Source organism: Falco rusticolus, chromosome W (genome assembly GCF_015220075.1).
Source record: "Falco rusticolus isolate bFalRus1 chromosome W, bFalRus1.pri, whole genome shotgun sequence".
NCBI lineage: Eukaryota > Metazoa > Chordata > Aves > Falconiformes > Falconidae > Falco > Falco rusticolus.
This window is the reverse complement of record NC_051209.1, coordinates 20,197,786-20,222,600: the sequence shown is the minus strand read 5'-3', so window position 1 is coordinate 20,222,600 and position 24,815 is coordinate 20,197,786. Positions and strand designations below refer to the sequence as shown.

Below are 24,815 nucleotides of genomic sequence, written 5' to 3'. Positions count from 1 at the left end.
ACTTCTGTGGTGATATTTATCCAGAAATAGATTGCTACCTGAAATTTTACTTCTGTATGAAAAAAATAAAAGTCTCAAAAATGTGCTCATATCAATGTATACATTGGTATACATGATGCATAATGAAGCCTTTATATGTATTTTAAGTTGTGGAAGACACATACAGAACTTAGTTCACTGAGAACATGTTAATAACAGGATTTTAAAAAAATGTGTGTAAGGTGAGCTTTATGGGAACAAATGGCAGTTGGTTGATAGATTCAGTGTCATCAGTGCAATCATTCCTTTTAGAAATAAAGGTTGTTTAATAATTCAGACACTGTGTTTTAGGAGATGGACTTAAAACAGTCAAATGGTCTAACCACTAGACTACTAAGAACAAAATGGGCTTCTCTTTCAGGGATCTAACCTCAGAATAAGGTGCTGTATTCTGAATCTTACCTGAAGGAACACATCCAGACCAATACATTTTCTTTAGACTGGTTCAAATGTAGCTTCCCACACAATGTATAGGAACACTGAATTATTCTGAAGAGGTTTTTGAGCTCCTTATAGAGTCAGTGGGCAGAGACAGACATTTCATGTTGGTGTTAGGTGCTGTTCAGAGGAAAATACTTCTCCTGTTTCTGTATCAGGTTAAGGCATTTTGTATCAACCCACTGAACTATGCACCCACCCAATTTTATGTACTGGAGTGTTTAAGATGAGTGTCTAAACTAAAGTACACTGAATAAGACATCCTACATGTATGTGTAATACAGGTTTCTCACAATATAAGTTGATTTTCTCAGGAGAGAGAGATATATATATTCATGTAACCCTAGCATTATTAAAAAAAAAATACAGGCTAGACTTGATTCATCATTACCAATCATTTCTGTTAATTCAGCGCTGTTCCCATTAGTAGTCTTTCTAGTATGTCATGCAGCCTAGTTTTAACTGTGACAAAGAATAGGGGTTTTACATCTCTTCTGAGTGATTATTTCACAGCTTGGTAGTTCTATCAGCTTACAGTTCAGGTATTGTAGCATTTGGTGGTTTGTTTCTTAGTGTTGTCAGTTCTGCTCTTCTCTGCCTTGTCTTACTTCTATTTGTTGCTCTCTTCTGAACTCCATTTTAAACTCGTAATTGTCCTGTAAATAGGTTATCTATTGATGAAGATGTAATTCCACAGGTAGCTAAGCAGTCATTTTTTATTTATGGCTTTTGAGAAAGAAATGTGGTAAAATTCTGTGGCTTGTATTATGCTGCAAATGTAATAGAGCTAAATATTTGTTCATAAAGTTCCCGCACAGTTTTAAATTTCAGTCTGAACAAATTTTCTTGTTTCTTTACTTGATATGTATGCAGTGATCTTTCAGTTTTTTACTGTCAGTTGAAAAACATGTTTAGCTTGTACCTCCTCTATGTTTAAATATTTTTATTTATTTTATTTTTTACTATTAGCATCTCCATTATTTTTTTCCATTCCCCAGGTTTGATATTCACTATTTAGTTTCATTTTTAAGTCTGGGGAATGCCACTGAAATTGTAGTTACATTAACATAAATCTGGAATAGTAATTTGGTGAATCTGTTCCTGTAGTTCTAATTTCTAGGGGTTTTTTTGAGATACTTCTCTATAATTGCCAGTGTTTGCAACTCTACTTGAATTACTACCATCTCTGAATTTCATAAAAAATCATTACTGAAGATACTAGGTGATATTTGAGCTAGAGTAAAAAAAACCCCTAGAAATAGCAGTTCCAATAATAAATTATCTTTTATAATATTTTAGCTATATTTTTGTAATGAGAATGAAGATGTTATTTTTTTCAAAGCCACCTTGGATAAACATTCTTCTATGCATTGCAATTATTAATAGATTTTCCAATTGTACAGGATACTGTGTTAACAAACTAAGAACCAAAGATAACTTCTCCTTCATCTACTAATTCTGCAGTCTGTATTTAAAAATTTCAGATTTCTCAAGCATGATCTGTTCATTATAAATCCATGCTTGTTATTGTTTGCGATTCTAATATCCAATAAATGAATTGGTAATTTTTTTCTTAAAATAGTTTTATTATTTCACAAAAGTAGAATAGTCTGTAAAACTAGGTTTTTTCTCATTTCTAGTCTTCTCCCCAGCTTTTCATGTCATCTCCTCAATGACAGCAGGAAGCTGTTAAGATAGAGTTACACAGGTACCTGAAGGACAGCTGTCAGAAGCCTAGATGACTTCTTTTTTACCCATTCACACCTTTCCTTGAGGCAGAACAGCTTTAAGAGCAGAGGCTTTTCTGTTGCAGGTAATGATCAGTGAACAAGAAGCAAAGAAAAATAGTGAATTTCATGTGGTAGCAATTCCCTGACTGCTCCTATAAATAGCAGAACAATCGGCATCCAGACAGGAAAAATTATTCCATTTTCTTTCTATTACTTCTTCACAAGTTAGCAACAGATGAGGAAGATGATGATTTAGAGCTTTAGAGGCAAACCCTCAAGATGCTGTTATCTGTGTCTGCAGATGTTTATTCCAGATAGATTAGACTCTGCCCCCTTTCACAGCTGGGACAGGACCCACTAGACCACAAACAAGGAAGACAAGTGGGTTTTTTCTGTGTTTAGTGAGTATGGCTAGTCTAGGATTCATTTAGCTATGTCTAACAAGAAAGATAGAGCACAGTGGGATGAAATGCAGATACACAAGCAGAAAACTGAGGCCATGAGTCTGTATGACATTATCACCTTTTAGATTTATCAGCTGGGGTCTGTATACAAGTTTGGGCAGGGCTGTCATGGCACCAAGATAATGCGGCTGGAATGCATTCTGCTAGAAGCTCATTAAGTGTTATCGTAAGGTAGATTCATGTAGATTTACCAGTTTGGGTCACCATTTGCTACAGGAGTTTTGCACTGTTGAAACTGAAGTCATCCTGGTGATATTCAAAGTTGAGCCTCAGCTTCACCCTCCTCTTTCTCAAGACTTTCTAAAAACTACACCCAGAAACAAATTTTCCAGACTGACGGTACTGAGGAACAGCCATTAAATATCACTTGGAAGGTATCAGTTGTCAGACACTAGTTGGGAAAACAATTTATTTTGCGGGATGGCCGGATAGAGGATGAATATGGCTTTAAGGATGGGAATAAAGACAAAGCAAAGCTATGTATTGCTACTAGATGATTCAAAGCTCCCAAGAAGGATGACCAGTCAGCATAGGCTTTGAAATGGCCAAGGAAAGCCATTTTTTTCCTGGGGAAAACTTTCTTCTAGCACATAATAACCGTTGGGTGTCAAGCTTTATGTTAGTGTGAAAGACTGACTGAATAATGGTAAAAATCCTATCATTAGAGCAGAACAGGCATATTTTTGTATATACTACAAATATTTTGACTTAAATTTCTGCAATTATATGTCTTGTAGAGTAGGTATAGACTTTAATTTACAGGTTTGGTGCATTTAAAGATTTAGATGTGATTCTGTAATCTAATCTGTTCAGGGGTCCATATGCCTATTGAGAGACTCAAAGATAATAAGAGTTTTTAAATGCTGTGCCCTTGCCTGTCTGTTTACAGTATCACAGTTTACAGATGAACCTCTACACTATTGGAATCTATGGAAATATACCCATCATATGCAATACAAGCTCAAGCTAAACTTCCCACTGCTTGTTTAAGCAAAGTTCCTATCTGCAGTTTGGTCCTAACAGTACAGAAAGATCAGTTGTATTTGAGTTATTTCCATATTGGAGTTATTAACATGTACTCCTCATATCCGCAAAATACAACACTGAAATATTTAGATTCAAAAGAATGTAGGATAGTTTCCCAACTTCTGCTATTTAGATACATATATCTGCAATAATTAAAAGGGAAAATGCAATATTTATTTATACTACAACCACACATGTGATATTTTAAAGGTAGATTTCAAATGAGTTGAGGGGTGGTGGTATTATAGAATCATAGAATCATTTAGGGTGGAAAAGACCTTTGAGATCATCAAGTCCAATTGTTAACCCAGGACTGCCAAATCCACAACTAAACCATGTCCCCGAGCACCACATCTACACATTCTTTAAACACCTGCAGGGATGGTGATTCCACCACTTCCCTGGGCAGCCTGTTCCAATGCTTCACCACCCTTTCAGTGAAGAAATTTTTCCTAATATCCAATCTAAACCTCCCCTGGTGCAACTTGAGGCCATTTCCTCTTGTCCTATTGCTTGTTATCTGGGAGAAGAGACCTACCCCCACCTGCCTAAAACCTCCTTTCAGGTAGCTGTAGAGAGCAATAAGGTTCCCCCCCTGAGCCTCCTCCTCTCCAGACTAAACAACCCCAGTTCCCTCAGCTGCTCCTCATAAGAATTGTGCTCCAGACCTTTCACCAGCTTCATTGGCCTTCTCTGGACGTGCTCCAGCACCTCTACATCCCTCCTGAAGTAAGTGGCCCAAAACTGAACACAGTATTCGAGATGTGGCTTCACTAGCGCCACGTACAGTGGCATGATCACTTCCCTAGTCCTGCTGGCCACATTATTCTTGATACAGGTCAGGATGCTGTTGGCCTTCTTGGCCACCTGGGCACACTGCTGGCTCATGTTCAGCTGGCTGTCAACCAGCACCCCCAGGGTCCTTTTCTGACAGGCAGCTTTCCAGCCACTCTTCCACTAGCCTGTAGCATCGCATGGGGTTGTTGTGACCCAAGTGCAGGACCCGGCACTTAAGCCTTGTTGATCCTCATACAATTGGCCTTGGTCCATCAATCCAGCCTGTCCAGATCCCTCTGCAGAGCCTTCCTACCCTTAAGCAGATCAACACACCCACTCAACTTGGTGTCGTCTGCAAACTTACTGAGGATGCACTTGATCCCCTTTTCCAGATTGTTGATAAAGATATTAAACAGGACTGGCCCCAATACTGAGCCCTGGGGAACACCACTTGGGACTGGTTGCTACCTGGATGTAACTCCATTCACCACAACTCTTTGGGATCAGCAATCCAGCCAGCTTTTTACCCAACAAAGAGCCTTCCCTTCCAAGCCATGAGCAGCCAGTTTCTCCAGGAGAATGCTCTGGGAGACAGCGTCAAAGGCTTTACTAAGGTCCAGGAAGACAACATCCACCGCCTTTCCCTCATCCACTAGGTGCATCACCTTGTCATAAAAGGAGATCAGGTTAGTCAAGCAGGACTTGCCTTTCATAAAACCACACTGGCTGGGCCTGATCCCCCGGTTGTCCTGCACATGCTATGTGATGGCACTTGATCTGCTCCATAACCTTCCCCAGCACAGAGGTCAGACTGACAGTCCTGTAGTTTCCAGGATCCTCCTTCTGGCCCTTCTTGTACATGGGCATCACACTGGCTAACCTCCATTCTTCTGGGACCTCCCCAGTTTGCCAGGACTGTTGATAAGTGCTGTAGAGTCATTTGATGAGCTCCTCTGCCAGGTCCCTCAGTATCCTGGGGTGGATTCCATCCAGCCCCATACACTTGTGCATGTCTAGGTGGAGCAGCAGATCACTAACCATTTCCCCTTGGATTATGGGGGCTTCATTCTGCTCCCCATCCCTCTCTTCCAGCTCAGGGGACTGAATACCCTGAAGGTAAATGGTCTTGCTGTTAAAGAATGAGGCAAAGAAAGCATTAAGTACCTTGGCCTTTTCCTCATCCTTTGTCACTGTGTTTCCCCTTTGCATTCATTACAGGATGCACATTCTCCTTAGCCCTCCTTTTGTTGCTAATGTATTTACAGAAACATTTTTTATTGTCTTTTATGGCAGTAGCCAGCTTGAGTTCTAGCTGGGCCTTTGCCTTTCTAATTTTCTCCCTTTATAACTTAACGACATCCTTATAGTTCTCCTGAGTTTCCAGCCCCTTCCTTCTTCCAAAGTTGGTAAACTCTACTTTTTTTTGCTGAATTCCAGCCAAAGTTCTCTTTTCATCCAGGCCAGTCTTCACCCCCAGCAGCTTGTCTGTTGGCACATGGGGATGACCTGCTCCTGCACACTTAAGACTTCCTTCTTGAGGAATGTCTAGCTTTCCTGGACCCCTTGGCCCTTCAGGACTGACTCCCAAGGGACTCTGTAAACCAGGCTCCTAAACAGGCCAGAGTCCGCTCTCTGCAAGTCCAAGATAGCGGTTCTGCTGACCCCCCTTCCTTACTTCTCCAAGAACTGAAAACTCAGTCATCTCATGATCTCTTGCCAAGACATCCTCCAACCACCACATCACCCACCAGCCCTTCCCTGTTTGTAAACAGCAGGTGCAGCAGGGCATCTCCCCTGGTTGGCTCCCTCACCAGCTGTGTCAGGCAGCTATCTTCCACACACTCCAGGAACCTTCTAGAACTGTTTCCTCTCTGCTATGTTTTATTTCCAGCAGACATCTGGTAGGTTTAAGTCCCCCACAAGAGCAAGGGCTAGTGATCATGAGACTTCTCCCAGCTGCTTGTAGAATGTTTCATCTACCTCTTCATCCTGGTTAGGTGGTCTGTAACAGATTCCCACCATATCTGCCTTGTTGGACTTCACCCTGATCCTTACCCATAAACACTTGACTCTTTCATCACCATCATTAAGTTCTAGACAGTCAAAATACTCTCTAACATAAAGGTGAATCACATGAAATTCATTTTCCTTAGTAATCATATTTTTTTCCTGTATTTACCTGCTTATTGCCTTAGTTGCTCTTTGCATTCTTCTGAAATGCTTGGCAGCTGTTTGTTTTTTGTTTTTCCAAAGGATTCATTGTAGTATTTCAAATAAATTATTAAGATAGGCTTAAAATGAGAACATAAAATGTATGGTTAAAGGGGGCTTTTTGGTCTTTTTTATCTGCCGATAAAAAGTATAGAAAATTGAATATCTCCAAAGAGTAGTGTAGAACATTAATTTTTGAAAGTATGTTTATTTGGCAAGGTTCATGGAAAAGATCAAAAGTGCTGGCAAAATTTGTTGGAATGTTGGAAAAAAAATTAAAGTGCTGGCATAAAGAATACTTTAAAAATCCTTGCTTATTCACATGTGAAATGAAAGTAAAAAAGCATCTGTCCTCTTTTATGCACACTGACTAAATAAAACTGAATAATTATATTTAGCAAATTACCAAGTTTTCTAAACAGAACAACTCTGTCTTCCTTTGGTTCTTTGTTATTTGTTCCACTACACTAAAAAAAAAACGAGAAAAAAACAAAACCCACCAAACAAAACAGTGAAAAGAAGCGAATATTAAAGTTTTCAAAGATGATGATCTTAGTTCTAACATGACTTTTTAAAAACTAAATAATACAATAAAAAAGATCCTTGGATCCACACAGATTTTTTCACTCACCCAAGTATATGTAAATTTGAAGATTCTGGAGAATTTTTACCACTTTTAACTTTTTTGTTCACTCAGATGGAGGCATTCATGTTAGTGTCCTAATCCTATAAACATTTAGTAGTGTTGAAATTTAAATGTGTTTTATATAAACCATTTGAGCTGCTCATGTCTATAAGATTGTACTTAGCTGTTTGAAGGACCAGAAGGGTTATTAAGAATTGTAAATTTAATTTATTTGCTTAGTTTATTTATTTTTCATTCTATGACCAAATGTAGCTATTCTTCAGTGAAAACAAATAGGAATCTTAAAACAAATTGAAAATCAGTCTTGTGTAGCTCAGAAATTATTGTACTTTTTCAAAAGGATAATATATGTAATATATTTCACAATCTAAAATAAGCATTTTTGCTAATATCATAGAATCATAGCATGCCAGGTTGGAAGGGACCTGAAGGATCACCTGGTCCAACCTTTCTTGTCAAAAGCACAGTCTAGGCAAGATGGCCCAGCACCCTGTCATCCGAATCTTAAAAGTGTACAATGTTGGGGAAAATAATGATGAAAATTATTTTAATCTCTAAATTCCCTCTAATTATTTTTTATCTTTACTATGGGGTGTACCATCTTACTGTTTGTTTATTGCAGCCATATTTGTTTCACACCCAGTGATGTTAAAAGTAAGAATTAGTTACATGATATTGTTACTGTGATTTACAGTTGGTAGAATTCCTAATTCCTTTGGTCCTTTATGTTGAACAGTTCAGGCCGTGGTACTTGCCTTGATAATGAGCCTCCCAAGCGTGAATTTCTTTATCCAGCTGTGGCCCCAGGGCAGGTGTATGATGCTGATGAACAGTGTCGCTTCCAGTATGGAGCAACATCTCGCCAATGTAAATATGGGGTAAGAAGTCTTAATCCTTTTGCTGTGTTCTGCTTAGTCATTTGTATATATTCCTTTATAACATAAATATTTAATTAGATGCAGTATTGGGTTACAGATTTCTGATAGCATACTGTCTGGTGCCATCATATGTAAGCAAAGGGTACATTTTAATCCTTATGCTGCATCTTTTGCTTGAGTCATTTGTGTGTACTGTTACACCAAAATGTGTGGGTTACAATGAGCTGGAGAAGCATTCTTTAATTTTAGGGGAAAAAAGGAGTCCAGAACACTTGATCCTGCTCCTTGTAAAGTATACTACAGAATTTTAGCTGATTTCAGTTAAATGAGATCAGGTTCATGTTGTATTAATCTTAAAACATGAAGTCTGTTGTGTTGACTTTAACCATTCAATTTAAAGCTACATTTTGAAGTTACTTTTGTACTTGTATTGATTTGTCAGGTCTGTTTGTTTTTATTTTAATTTCTTTTTGCTGGCATTGAGTTTATTGTTTCTCACATTGTTCAGATCCCTTTTTTTAAAAGGACAATAATTGGTTATGGGAGCAGGAACATGAAGCTAGATAGCTGAATGGAATACTGAATAGCTAAGTACTAGCAAAGCTTTGGCTGCAAGTAAAGAAATTTACAGTATAAATAAAAACCTACACACTTAGGCCATTATGCAATAAATTTATAAATATTACTTCAAATCTTGCAGCCTGAAGTATGTAGTAAAATGATACATTCTGCTGTACTTGTCATCAAATAATCAGCTGAGACTAAATTAAATAAACCTTGAAAACATATCTAGTGGTTTAAATTTACATATATTTTTATAATGTTTTAATTATTATTCAAATATGACAGTGTAACCATTGAATTTACTCTATTCACTTCTCTAAAGGCTAGCTACAAAGAAAGTCCATTTTTAATATTCTTGGTATGATAAATACAATATTATTCTTAGGATGCCTCTTTGGCAGACCTCATTGTGCAAAGGTTTTATAAGCTATATGTAGTTGGTTGACTAGCTCACTGGATCTTCTATTCCTGATCCATCATCAAACCTCTTTTGGCCTTCATTGTTCCTCTTTAAGTTCTCACTTCCCACCAGTGTTCTTTAAGGGCCCTTTTTCCTATCACTACATCCAAGGCATAACCCTTTCCCCCCCCCCATTTTTTTCTTACAATTTCTCACCACACACACTATTTTCAGACTAAGGAAATCTGCAGGTATGTAATCCATGATTTATAGCACAGTCTTTGGCATATATTGCATTTCAAATTAAACTGGAAAGTTAATAATGTGCAAAACCAGGCTTTTCTACATGTAGGGGGGGTGGAGGTGTTCTTTTTTTTCTTTACCTCTCCAAACTCTGTTAAACTATGTAATCATTGTTGTGATGATCTTGCTGCATATTACACTTCTGTTCTTAAACCAGTCTCTAAAATGCAAACAATTGGAAGTAATGAAGATGTAGGTAATCTTGGCTTTATGTGTTCTGCTTTCTTTTTGTTTAAAAGTTTTTGTTGGGATTCCCTTATAGTTACAGAAAAGAGGTTGACACTTAATTGAGGCAATAGTTAAAAGTAGTTAAGTCTTCATGTGACATTACCAGTCCTGTGAATTGATATAGTGTATTGTATTCCATTGGTGTGCCATCAGTGTGAGCATGACTTATAAGCATTTCTGAACACACACACCCACCCCCCTTTTAATAATTGGATTCAGACTGTATATATTTATATAACAGATTATTGTAGAACTCTGGTAATATCCACTCTAAGAAATTATATGCATTTAAAATAATGTCAATAATTAAAAATATTATCTGCCATAGCCATAATTATTTGAAAATGCTGTCATGATGATTATGATCATAACGATTTCAAGTGATAATTTTGAAAGGAAAAAAATAATCTTTGCAAGCTGATAGTGCAGATCGAAAATATCCACACAAGAAAGATCTATTCATATGTGAAAGGGTTTTTAGAACTGAGTAGTGGAACTAGGTCTAAATACCAGGAAAAGTTGAATACTCTGTTCTACAATTTCAATATCAAAAGTAAACAGTCAGTGCTTTGGATGTACCTATTTGATGTACTATTCACATGAAGATGCCATAGTTCATTGATCTTATTCTAACAGACACATGTGCAACTATGAATGGAAAAACAGTAAAAATCCCTAATTGGCAGCAGACCTAATTCATATACTAACTCCTTTCTAGCACTTCTTTCAGAACTTTCTATTTGAAGTGCCTGGTAAAAAAAGGGGATAGAGTAGGTTTTCCAATGTGGGATTTTGACAAGCGAGGGGAAGCACGCGGCCGACTCAATATGAGTGATAAAGCAAGCTTCAATTTATTACGGCGCGATTATGTCTTATATACAGTTCCAGTTAATTATGCCTACAAATCATCTGCTGATTGGCTAAGCTCTAAAGGATTACACTTTCATACGTCCTCCTATTTGCGGTTTCTGCGGATAGCTAACTACATATATTTTTTTTTCTCTCTTATCTATGTGAATTCCTCAAAGTTATTTACAAGGTCAGCATAACCTTATCTCTCTTCCCTTATTAGCAAGCCTGGTAATTTTCCATTTTTAGCAAGCCTGGTAATTTTCCATTTCTAGCAAGTCTGGTAATTTCTCGCTGCGGCCTAGCTTGGTTCACTCCAGACTTATGTCAAAAAGCTGTATCACACAGTCCTTCTATGGAACCGTGGCCGTTCTCTTTCGTCCATTCTGCAACAGGATTTAGTGTCCCAGAGGTAAATAAATTCTAAACCAAAGGGAAATCTCAGAGAAAATTGCTTGCCTTTTTCTCTTGCTCATGTTCTTTACTGATTTATGATGATGAGGCATGACAAGAGAAACAGTTGCACTCTCAAATCAAAGGCAAAGAAATTACAAGTCTCCTTTTGGCTCTGATATAGCTGTAGAGATAGTTGGTCTTTTTAAAGTAACTTGGAAAATCTTCATGTTCTTTCTGCTTTGGAATTTTGTCCTAATGTCTTATTAACCTTTAGGAAAAGTACCTCTTTCAACCATCTAGCTTTGATGTTCGTCTGTATTCATTGCCTTTTCTCCCCTATTTCCTCATCCATTCCCTCTGTATGTTTATTTTAAACTGTTGCTTTTGATCATATATTAGGTCCTAATCCTGCAAAGGATTTTGCACATTTAAGTACATGAAGCCTTTCTCACTTGTGAACTTGAAGTTAAATACCTGGAGTGGTGTTTGAATGATTAAGACATCAGAACTAAAGTACTAAAGGGACTGCAAGGATCTGCTTTTTTTTGTGTGTTTACTGTCAAGGAGCCAATTTCACCTTGAAAGGAGTTCTTTGGTAGTTGTACTGATACTGTTGTGAGTACTAGACCTAATTAAACATTTTAGTCACTTATGGACAAAACTGTTTCAGCAAAAACATTGTGACTATTGGTCATACTTCCCTATACCATTCAGCACATGAAGTTGGACAAGAATTCAGAGAGATGCTTTAGCTCTTTGAGCTAAAAAACTAAGACTACATGTTTGCAAGAAGACAGCCATCTTTCTAATGTCACATGTGTATTGTTCTTTATACTATACTTTCCACCATCTCTGATACAGGGGCAATTTTAAAGAATTTAGGTGAAGAAACAGATACTTTGAATAAAGAATGGCAATGTCTTTAGATACTTAAAATATTTCATTTTTAGGGTACGCTTTTTGATTCAGGATAACATTAAATTTATGACTTCCAGTGAGCTAAATGGTAATGGTGGAAATTTCACCATAAAATACTGATGCATAGCTTTTTCTTAAAGGCAGTACATGCTTTCAAGTATCTTACTGGATTCACTGCAGTGGGAGATTTTGAGGTTATTTGGAACAGTGCTAGTTCCTGTTCTTTTATGTAGGTACTAGATATGCTATATCTTCTAGGGTGATGCAATGTGAATTCTCTGCTGATTGTTAGGTGTGGCTAAGTTCTTCTCTGCTCTGTTTGTGTCAGTTCCCCTGAAAGTTCAGAAACTTTCAGTCCTTTTATTTAGGTGAGAGTAAGGAGAACTTATTTCATTGACTCCTTATCTCCTTAACCTTTGAGCATCTGCCTAATAACAGTTGGCTGTTGGCTGTCTCTGGGTTAACTCAGGAAAAAATTCCAATCTTGACTTTGAATTTCTCTGTTTTATGAGTTTAAATAATACCTGGAATATGCCTGACTGTAACTTACAGATTTTGTGGTTCAAAATAATGCTTTGCTGTAGAGCTGGTCCCCACATTTTTAGGTCAGAGGCTAAAACCTCAGACATTTTAATAGTTAATACTTATGCATTATTGATATTGCTGTGGTATATTTTATGATCTGTGAAGCTATTGCAAACTAGCATGGATTTCAGAGAGAGTGCCCAACAACTCTTTGGTATATTTTTTTGCATTAAAATGCAAAATCATCATTGGTATCAATAAATACTTTGAGTAGAGGGATAAGGGGACAAAGTTTCCTTTCCTTTGCATACATGGCTTCCCTGAAATCAGCAGGGCCAATCCATTTGTATTTCACATTAGAGTTTAACACATCAGGTAATGTATTTTAGCTGATGACAGGTAGTGCTCTTCTTTGTCATGGTCTTATACTTGCAATTAAGTTCCTCAGTTAGTTTGCCAAGAAAAATAGCTTAAAACTCAAATACTAGTTTTTATTCACATTTTGTTAGTGTGTTTTGGAGGACAGATAGAGTTCAAGCTATAAACTTACTGCTTGTAAACAGGCAGAATGAAAAAGGACAAGGAGTCCTCCTGCTACCTTCAGTAGCTCCCTTGCACTATTTGTCTCTAGGAAGCTTTTAATGAATTATGAGGAGTGGCCATAAAGTTAATTACCATTAATAGAAAGTTTCTGAGAAAGTGTCAACTACAGAAATACAGGACATGCAGTTGTCATGCCTTCACTGCTTCCTAGTTTCCCACATGCCAGTTCAGAGACAGAATAGTGTAACTGAATTAGTAATGAGCAAAAAAAACCAGCATATGGTCAGCTAACTTTTAAATCCAGGAAACAAATTGATATACACAACAGTTCTACAATATTTCTTAGAAAAAAAATAATCAGGCAAAATAGCCTGAATTACAATTGACCCTTGTAATCGGGTGATGCAAATTTTAATGTTAGTGTATGATGTTAGTAAGGTCCTGCACCTAGGGAGGAACAACCCCATGCACCAGTACAGGCTAGGGATTGACCTGCTGGAAGGCAGCTTTGCAGAGAAGGCCCTGAGAGTTCTGGTGGACAGCAAGTTGCCCATGAGCCAGTAGTGTGCCCTTGTGGCCAAGAAGGCCAATGGGATCCTGGGGTGCATTAGGAGGAGTGTGGCCAGCAGGTTGAGGGAGTTTTATCTTCCCCCTCTACTCTGCCCTGGTGAGGTCGCATCTGGAGTACTGTGTCCAGTTCTGGGCTCCCCAGTTCAAGAGAGACAGGGAACTACTGGAGGAGGGTCCAGCAAAGGGCTACAAAGACGATTAGGGGACTGGAACATCTCCCTTGTGAGGAAAAGCTGAGGGAGCTGGGCCTGTTTCGCCTGGAGAAAAGAAGACTGAGAGGGGATCTTACCAATGTCTACAAATATCTTAAGGGCAAGTGTCAAGAGGATGGGGCCAGGCTCTTTTCAGTAGTGCCAAGCAGCAGGGCAAGGGTCAATGGGCACAAACTGCAACATAGGAAGTTTCATCCGAATATGAGGAAAAGCTTCTTTACTTTGAGGGTGCCAGAGCACTGGAACTGCCCAGAGAAGCTGTGGTGTCTCCTTCTCTGGAGACATTCAAAACCCGCCTGCATGCGGGTTTTCCTCTTTCTGAATCATAAAGTGGTTTAAAATCCTTTTTGTATATTTTTTAAACAAGTTCTCATAGTCCCCTTTCTTCTTTCCTAGGACTGTCTTGTCTCCAAACCCTCTTTCCCTCCCTCCCCCTCTCCCCCCCCAAGAGACATAGACATAATACGAATGTACCTAGATCTTATAAAAGTTGTTTAAAAAGTGCAAGGGGAAGCCAGTGAACAAAGCAGGAGTGTAGTAGATGATTATAGAATCAATAATGAGCTTCCAGATACTGGAATGTGGTTGGAATAAAGATGGGATAGATTGCATGGGTTTGAAAGGGAAGATGCTACTTGGAGGTGATTGACCTTGTAGGGATTCTGTAGTTTCCATAAGGTTCACATAAGCACCCAATATTTAGGAAAGAATGCTGATAACTTAATATGAATGTACAACCTAAGCTTCAGATTCTATTTCACATTCTTTCAGCATGTTGTGATTCATAACATGATGCACCACTTAATGAGCGTTTAGGAATGGAGCAGTAAAATGGTTATTTTTGGGTGCTTATCTGAACTAAACTTTGAACCTTCTGAAGTTCACCCATAATTATAATTAACCTAGTTTTAATCGTGTTGCCATCAGTATTTCAGCAATGAGTCTGAAATACTCTAGGTTGATGCTTTTAGATTCACGCTTGTTATTTTTATGCTCTGTTTTAGCAAATGCTCATCAAGAGGTACAGCATATTATAGATGAAATGTGCTGAAGTAACATAAAATCCTGATTAACATTTTAAAATTTCATGGAGGGGGAGAAAGGAAAATGCCCAAGTTATCATAGTTTAATATGCATTGTGAATATACTTCCCACCTCTTTATTTATTTATTTAATTATGGGCCAAACTGCTAACTTTTGTTGGAGTCTTTCATTAGTGTTGAAAACATTAAGAACAGCACAGCAATTTGATCTTTGCTCATATTACCGAGTTTTCATTGTGCTGTATTGTTACAATTCATGATGATTATGATATAGGATGCTTAGATGTTACATAATGTGAAATGCCTATGTGTAACTCTGCATGACACAACAAAAAGAGGCTCCATCATTGATAACACTTAGTCAAAAAGAGGATAATTTTATTTGCTGTCTTTTTTCTCTAGATGGGTTCAACTTATACAAACATCTGAATTCCAAATTGAAGTCATGGAGCCCTAAGATACACCATTACAAGTTGTCATCTATCTTGTGACAGGCCTCAGCTTCAGTTTGTTTCCTGGATTTTAAAAACACTTTCCCTTGTCTGCTTTACAAATTAATAGTTATTAAATCTACGCACTTGGAGACTGACTTTGAGGTCATTGATTAATTTTCAGATTATGCTTCTTTCTCTTGGTGTCAGTAAATTATTTACACAAATTTAATGTTGGCAAAAGATATGTTAGCTTCATCTTATGTCCACCAATGAAGAAAAGACTACCATAAAGGGTCACCTTATGTTTGTTGGTGGTTGGGTGTGGGGTGGGTGTGTATGCACACATGTGTTCCTGTGTGAAAAAAAGCAGTATACTTTCTACTAGTGATTTTTGGCCTAACCTTTCCAGGGCAGCTGCTCATATATTTTTAAGACTGGCTTATTAAAAGCAGCTGCTTAAAGATGATACTGATAGGATAGTGGTAATAAGGAAATATCTCAAATTTCCAGGTATAGGGCTGAGCTGGAGAATAGAAAGCTTTATACACCTTAGAATAATTTCTCTGTTAACTTTTCAAAATCAGCTGAAAATAAAAAACACATAGCCATAGTAGTACCTGGTATAATTCCATTTTCATTTAATGAAATAAGAGCAGAGATGGATTTTCCACTTCTTTTTAGATATCTTATTTTTTTTCAAATGACTATTAATATTATTTTTAATTTCATGTACAGGCTGATGGAGAATTTACTTCAAATTCTACTCTTTTAAGTGCAAAGCAGCAGGGGAAAATAAACAACTTTTTAAATAAGTGTAGCTGTGCTTAAAAGAAATTACAAAAATACATTCTTTCATTATTTTAGTTAATAAGTTCTCTGTGTTTCGCATAGTTTTCCATAAGGAAATATTCTGTTGATTTTAAGATATTGTATGTCTGTCTCAGACAGAACTCCTTTCTGATTTAAGCAAGAGTCTTTTGCTCAGATATTAATAATATGATACAGCCCATAGTAATTTTACATTACTTTTGTCTTTATGGATTTACTGAGGCAAACTCCTGCTGAAATCAAGGTCTGAATAAGGACTACCAGACTATGTCAGTAATAATATCTAGTTTTGATGTAGTGCTTTTCATTCTATCTCCCAAAGCAATTTAGGAAGAAGGAAACTATTTTTCTCATTTTATGTAGTACGGACTTGAGCTGATATGCTTAGAATCATCCTACAAACAGATGAATGACTAAAATAGTTTTGGAGTGCTGTATCCATTAATTCACACAGTTCAGCTGATTATTTTTTTGGAACTACAATGTCTTGGAGATGTTAGTTCTGTGAATTTGGCGGAGTGTAGTGCCACAAAGAAGCCTGAGTATACAGAAAGAATGCATTTCCTATTGGAAAGAAATTGCTAATTTGTGGATATGTTAGCCTGGCAATGAAATATGTTTTAATTATTACTTCCCCTTTTATATTAATATATAGATACTGTACTTGTGTAGTCATATCAAAAGTGAAATTCTGCAAGTAAACCCTGGAGCACAAACCAGAATTCTGGATTCAAATTGCCCTGAAATACAGATATTTTCAAATGACAGACTGTCACACAGATCTGACATTTTTGCTTTTGTATATATTGGAATGGTTGAAATCTTTGTTTCTTAATGCAGTTGAATTTTTGGCTTTTCAGAACATTGAACCAAACTTCACAAAGTCAGCACAGCTATTAATTTAAACATTTGTCCTTGATCAGATGCAAAATAAGCACAGAAGTAGAATCATCACAGTCTGACACTTTTCATAGAATCATAGAATGGTTTGGGTTGGAAGGGACCTTTAAAAGTCATCTAGTCCAACCCCCCTGCAGTGAGCAGGGACATCTTCAACTAGATCTTGTTGCTCAGAGCCCCATCCAACCCAGCCTTGAATGTTTCCAGGGATGGGGCATCTACAAACTCTCTGGGCAACCTGTTCCAATGTTTCACCACCCTCACAGTAAAGTTTCTTCCTTATGTCTAGTCTGAATCTACCCTCTTTTAGTTTCAAACCATTACTCCTTGTTTTATCGCTACAAGCCCTACTAAAAAGTTTGTCCCCATCTTTCTTATATAAGCCCCCTTTAAGTATTGAAAGGCTGCAATAAGGTCTCCCATGAGCCTTCTCTTTTCCAGGGTGAACAGCCCCAACTCTCAGCCTTTCCTCATGGGAGAGGTGTTCCATCTCTCTGATCGTTTTTGTGGCCTTCCTCTGGACTCACTCCAACAGGTCCATGTCTTTCCTGTGCTGAGGACCCCACAGCTGGATGCAGTACTCCAGGTGGGGTCTCACCAGAGCAGAGGGGCAGAATCATTTCCCTCAACCTGCTGGCCACATTTCTTTCGATGCACCCCAGGATACAATTGGCCTTCTGGACTGCGAGCGCACATTGCAGGCTCATGTCCAATTTTTCATCCATCAGTACCCCCGAGTCTTTCTCCGCAGGGTTTCTCTCAATGTCTTCATCCCCCAGCCTGTATTGATACCAGGGGTTGCCCCGACCCGGGTGCGGGACCTTGCACTTGGCCTTGTTGAACCTCATGAAGTTCACATGGGGCTACTTCTCAAGCTTGTCCAGGTCTCTCTGGATGGCATCCAGTCCCTCAGGCATGTCAACCACACCACTCAGCTTGGTGTCATCTGCAAACTTACGGAGGGTGCACTCAATCCTGCTTTATGTGTCATTGATGAAGATATTAAACAGTACTAGTCCCAATACGAACCCCTGAGGGACACCACTTGCCACTTGCTGCGGGCATTTCGGGCGAGCGGGAGTCAGATTCAAATACTCACAGAGTTCAAGATCTGATCCGTTTATTGTACAAACCAGGTAGACTTTTATAAGGCATTCTATAAGCGTGCAATAATGTGGTTGGCTATTTTACAAGCGTATAATAATATGATTGGTTAACAATTGTTTACTGGGAAGATTTCTGTTTCTGCTTTCTCTGGCACGTAGGCTCCTTTCTGCGGTTTCCCAGCTCCTCTTATCACGTCCCGTTGGCCTTGCTTTTGAGCAAACATCTGCAATTTGCTCCTTTTTCTTCATCCCACTGTTCTGGCCGTAACCTCGTCTTATTTCTTCAGTATTTTTCCACTTGCTTCAGAGTTCAGTATAATCATTCAATACAGCAAGAGCCCCAACACCTCCCCCTTTCTTTTTAAATACAGCATTAATACTGCGTTCCACACAGCTCTGAAACATTGTAAAAGGCAAGGCACTAAAAGTAACAAAAGAATAACAAACAACAATATAGACAGACCTTGTTTCAATAAATCCCTCAACCACCCTCAATTCTTGTTGAGGTAAATAAATTGATACATTTAAACGGTAAATCAACTGTTGCAAAAAATACATATTTTTAACAAGTGTAGTATTCCACCAGGTACAGTTATCACTAAAGCCAAAATTCGTGTCATTATACTTCTTATCTAACCAACCCCAATATGATTGATTTATAGCCGTATAGTTTACTCCCAAAGGCTCAAAAGCTAGTTCAAAGCAGAAACGCATTTCTTGTAGGTGACATCTGAAGCACTTTTTTTCCTTTTTTTTTTTCTTTTTTTTTTTCCTTTTTTTTTTCTTTTTTTTTTTCTTTTTTTTCTTTCTTTTTTCCTTTTTTTTTTTTTTTTTTTTTTTTTTTTTATTTTTTTTTATTTATTTTTTTTTTTTTCTTTTTTTTTTTTTTCCTTTTTTTTTCTTTCTTTTTTTCTTTTTTATTTCTTTTTTTTTTCTTTTTTCTTTTTTTTTTTTTCTCTTTTTTTCTTTTTTTTTTCTTTTTTCTTTTTTTTTTTTTTCCTTTTTTTTTTTCCTTTCTTTTTTTTTTTTTTTTTTTTTTTTTTTTTTTGGGGGGGGGGAGGGGTTTGTAATCAAGTCCGTATTTTTCCTTGAGAAGCTTAAGCTGTTCCTCTTGTTTCAGGAGAGTTTCCAACTCTGATTTGTCGAATAGGTCCGTATTTCCCAAATAAATCATACATTTCCTCCGCTGTGATCTTATACGGCAGGTTCCGAATATAAAGGATCCGATTGACCTCTGGGGGCAGCCAGATGTTAGCTCGCTTGGCCGCTTGCACTGCCATGGCGCCGATCGGAGCGGGGGGGGGGGTGGAGGGGGGGTGCCGCCTTGGAGAGAAACCGCGGCCGGGACGGGGCCTGCCGGGCCGCACGCCGCCGCTCGCCGCTTGTTCCTTTTCAGGACACCAGGGTGGTAATTGCGCGACCATACCCCGTACAGCTCGATACGTGCAAGCCAAAGTCTTTACCCCCTTAGTCCCAACTTGCACAGATTCCCATAAGTCCTCTCCTACTTTCTTCCATGTTTCATTATTATATATATCTTGCGTAGAAGCAAGGTAACCACGGCGGCAACTCCAACATAGCAGATCAACTACTGCCTGCCGTGAGACTGGCGTTTCATTTTTTTTCTGCCAGTTTCATCAAATTGTCTACGATTGCTTTTTCCACCACTGATGCAGTGATTCCCATCCTGCTTAAATTTCCTGACTCACCGGTCAGCCGTGCACGTTCCGCCTTTCTTCGGGCGCCCAGCTCTCACTCCGCTGGCAGCAGGATCCTCGCCGGCTCCGCAGCTTGTAACACGATCCTTAATGAATCTTCCTGACTTTTAACCGATCCTGTCGACCCTCATCGGATCACGTCGGGGGTCACCAGATGCTGCGGGCATTTCGGGCGAGCGGGAGTCAGATTCAAATACTCACAGAGTTCAAGATCTGATCCGTTTATTGTACAAACCAGGTAGACTTTTATAAGGCATTCTATAAGCGTGCAATAATGTGGTTGGCTATTTTACAAGCGTATAATAATATGATTGGTTAACAATTGTTTACTGGGAAGATTTCTGTTTCTGCTTGTTCTGGCATGTAGGCTCCTTTCTGCGGTTTCCCAGCTCCTCTTATCACGTCCCGTTGGCCTTGCTTTTGAGCAAACATCTGCAATTTGCTCCTTTTTCTTCATCCCACTGTTCTGGCCGTAACCTCGTCTTATTTCTTCAGTATTTTTCCACTTGCTTCAGAGTTCAGTATAATCATTCAATACAGCAAGAGCCCCAACAGCCACTGATCTCCATCTGGACGTTGAGCCGTTGACCACTACTCTCTGGATGAGACCATCCAGCCAATTCCTCATCCACCGAACAGTCTACCCATCAAATCCATCTCTCTCCAATTTAGAGAGAAGGATGCTGGGGAAGGCCATGTCAAAGGCCTTACGGAAGTCCAGATAGACAACATCTGTAGCACTTCCCTTGTTCACTGATGTAGTCACTCCATCCTAGAAGGCCACTAGGTCGGGTCAGGCAGGACTTGCCCTTGGTGAAGCCATGCTGGCTGTCTCAAATAAATGTGAAATTTGTAATCTAGTTAAAGAGATTTTTCAAGAATCTTTGTGATGTATCTTCTGTGCTTTCCTTGTTCTATTTGATATTTTAAACCATATGTTTTATTTGTGAATGTGTATCTTAATCAAAAAATGTTATCAGCTGAGTGGCAAAAGTGTTTTATTCAGATTAAAGTAAATACTGTTTTCATTTCTTCAACAAAAAATTCTAATTTGAAAAGTAAGAGAGTCTACATTGGCTGCAGGTATGCTTTTACAAGTGGCAATTTTTCTCCTAAAAAGAGGCTCAAGAATGTCAGTTTATTCCATGACATGCTCAAGTTTTCATAGAGCCCTCCACCAAATGGGAATTGGTGCATAACAATATAATGCAATAGCTTAGGCCTAATTGTCAAAAATTGGATGGAAGCTCCAGAAATTATCAGTACTCATTCCTCATAAATTCGGACCATTCTAAATATGGTATGTTTTTAATGGATTTTTAAAAAGATATCTTGCTTTACCAATCATGACACTAAATATACTGTATATATCAGTCCTGCAAGAATGGCACCATCTGATTTTAAACTTGGAAAATAATTTTGCATTATTCAAGAAAACCTTGTACTGTTGAACTGTTACTGCAGCTGCTAGTGAATAATGTATAAATAAATCCATGTCTATATACAGTACAATGCAAGAAACGTGACTCTTAGGGTAAAACTTAACAGTTGTTCCGGTTGAGATGTATAGAAGAGATAGGCTAGGTGCCAGATACTCATTCATTTCCTCAAAGAAATAATTAGGGGGGGAGGGGGGGGACACCTAATAAATTTTATTTGCTCACACTTTCTTTTCCTTTTTGCTCTTTGTACCAAGGTTCAGCTATAGAACCTGTACAAGAATTATTTGTAGGGTATGATTTCAAGCAGCTGTTAAATAAAATGCAGTAGTAATGACTATCATAAGATCATTTAAAAAATCTGAGTATCTGTCCAATTTTCAAAAAACCTTAAAAATAGAAAATATCTATAAGCAGTTTTTGAACTCTTACACAGATCACAAAATAATACAAAGGTTATAATGTAAGTCAGTTCCTATAAAAAAAAAACACTTCTGGTTCCATTCTGCATACATAGCCCAATCCCCAGGCAACTCAAGTGACTGAAAGATTTCCAAAATGTTCAGCCAACTTTGAATCACACCTATATTATGAATTTCAACCCTTAGATAGTTTTAACAATGAATCTCTAATGTCAACATAACTGACTTAATATAAATTATTGAATAATAAATACAATAATGAATATGTATTGAGTAAATCTGCAAACCAAATGTGAAAATATTGTAGGAAAAAAGATTATTTGAAAAAAACCTGTGTTTGTTTAACACTGACAACTTAGGGAAATAGGATAGGTTAAATCATTTATGAAATATCAGCCACAAATCTAAAAAGCCTAAAGGAAATATTTTAGTACGTAGCTCAGTTTGTACTAAGTACACATGGACTGGTTTAGCATGTGTTAAAGAAGATGAGAGCAAGTAGTCTGAGCTCAGAAATTTTTTTGTTTAAAATAAATGAAACAAAAATAAATGTTGCCGTTTCATATTTCAAAACTAATAGTATCCTTTTACCGTGGAATTTTAAGGCAGATAACAACAGTCATGGAGCTACTGCAGCACATCTGAAGACCACATTGTAAACACTAAAATATACTAAGTCCAGTATTAGCACTAATCAAGAAAAAAATAACTATAAAACATTACTTGCATGACAGGTATGAAAAACATATTCCTGTAGTCTACAATTTGATGCTTCCAGAATTTTTTGGCAGAATATTCTTAGGTAAAATATTGTGCCTTTGAAATTGCTTCAGAGTATTTCAAAACCATCTATAGATTTATCTCTCCAGCCCAGTTCTTATAGTCTCTGCTCAAAACAATTTGTGTATACACGTGTGTATGAGGACTGGAACTAATTTTAGGCCATTATTCTGATTAACTTCTGCCTTCTTTCCTAGGAAGTGTGTAGAGAGCTTTGGTGCCTCAGCAAAAGTAACCGCTGTGTCACCAACAGCATTCCAGCAGCTGAAGGTACTCTTTGCCAAACAGGGAGCATTGAAAAGGGGGTGAGTACATATAATTTATTGTTTAAAGACTACAGGAAGAAAGAACTAGAAAATTAAACTCCTTATGAGAAAGTATAACAGTTCAAAAAGAGTTATATAGTTTAGAATACATTTGCATCTTAATGGAAATGTCCTACAGAATTTATTTAACAACTATTTTATATATGTAATTTAATAAAACATTTATCCTTGCTACAAAATTCTATAGCCTGCATAAAAAAAATCCTGTTACATACTCTCTGTATATTTATTAGTTTTATTATTATTAAAATTTATAGCATTATTCCATAATGGACTGTTAAACTCTGAAAATGTGTAACATAGATCTAGAGCCTGAACTCTGTTTTGTATAGAAGATAAACAAAAAATTAATTCCTTCAGATGTAAGCTGAATCATACAAGCATATAGAAAAAAAGTTGCCTTAATAAATGGGGTTTCTAAAGGCCCATATTTCCCAGTGACCATTCTATTTTGACTTTGAATTATTCCTTTAATATTCAGTTATACTTGCATAACCGTTTAGCTTGAAAGGATTTTGCTATGCAGTCAGATAAGCTTTCCTACCTAACAGTAAAGTATGGAAAGTCAGTGTTGCAATAGATAAGCCTAGTGCTTCTGCATTTGTCTGAACATTTGAATTTGGATTTTAAAACGTTGACTGTATATTAATCAGTAGTTTCAGACAAAATTCTGAAAATGAGGTTTAGATTAAGAAGAATAGTAAGAGTGTTTCTCAATTACGAGGCAAAATCTATACAGATCTTAAAGAGGAGAGAAAAATATTTTAATTATTAATTTAGAGGATACATATTGGGGAAAAAAGTTAATTCCATATACCTCTTTTCAAGATAATACATTTTATGCAGGTTTTTAGGAAGTGAAGAGAACTTACTATATTAAAACAATTTCCAGTATCTCTCCAAGATTTGCTGCATCCATCTGTCCTTAAGATTTACTGCTCCAGATTGGATTTTTTTCCTAACAATGACTATTGTCATCTGTTGTCTGTTCTGACTCTTCCCATGCTAGCTGGAGTAGCTTCAACAAAGATTACACTGCATTTTGACTTGCAATCTGATGTTTAAATAAAAAGAATAAAAGCTTTTGGGCAGCTGTTAGAGTTTATTAATCCTTGCTGACAGCTTAATTCAGGATCCATGGCATAGTGTCATTCTGATGGTTTTTCCATGCTGAGTTTGGAAATGTTGGTAAACCATGTTAAATAAATTAATTGAAGGGATCACTTTAAAAAAATAGAGTTCTTAGACTTAGTCAATGAAAATAGAGAGACCTTCACATTCTACCAAAAATGTTACCTTTAATTAGAGTAATAGAAAATGCTAGGAGCCCTACTCAACAGTCTAGGTTTATTTTGGAACCACCACTCCTTGTCAATGACAAGAAGCAATTTACCTCAATTTATATTTTTTTAAACCGTGAGACTACAGTGAACATGATGAGATGCTTTAAAATGCTATTGCTGTGTCCATTTGCCAGAGGCTTTAATCAGTTTGCTCTCTACAAAATATCTTTTCCAGTCATCAGTATCTTGTTCCATCATTATATTTTAGAGGGTAATGAGAGAAATGGTTTTGTTTCTGTAAACTGCAGCTTCAAAGTTTCCTGTAAATTTATATTTCCTGATAGCAAAAAAATCTGAAAACACAAGTTCTTTCAGAATATGTATTTCTCTTCACCACACGCTAAGGAGAAAATAATAGGCTACAATTCTGTAACACTTTATTATTATTATAACATTTATATTGCAGTCACTCCTAAAGACCACAACCAAATTAGGCCCTATTTTGCTGGGCTCTGTCCAAATATATAATAAATTACGTTCTCTGCTCTAAATGCCTAACAAGATCCCAGAGTACTTTATCATATTTGGAGGGTCAATTTCTGCTTTTAGTTACACTGATGTAAATTTGGTGTAACTATTAGCTCAAAGGAAAATTTGATGCACTGTGCATTAATGTCTTATTGGCAGAGTTGGGAGGGATTTCTATGATTAAAATTGCCTAACACTCTATTATAAAACCTTCTTTCAGTTCCTTATATAAACATGCCAAACTTTAACTCTTTGGGTTGAAATTGTCCACAGTAGATGTCTGCCTATGCG

The 24,815-nt window shown here is 37.4% G+C and overlaps 1 protein-coding gene across 1 annotated transcript in view; it reads left to right on the top strand.

Annotated features, from left to right (window-relative positions):
• Window positions 1-24,815, top strand: part of LOC119140728 (A disintegrin and metalloproteinase with thrombospondin motifs 6-like) — a 145,904-nt gene that overhangs the window by 62,181 nt on the left and 58,908 nt on the right. Inside the window, exons 11-12 of the mRNA XM_037372261.1 lie at window positions 8,068-8,209; window positions 22,585-22,692. Coding sequence (XP_037228158.1) covers window positions 8,068-8,209; window positions 22,585-22,692 — 250 coding nt within the window. The remainder of the gene's footprint in view (window positions 1-8,067; window positions 8,210-22,584; window positions 22,693-24,815) is intronic.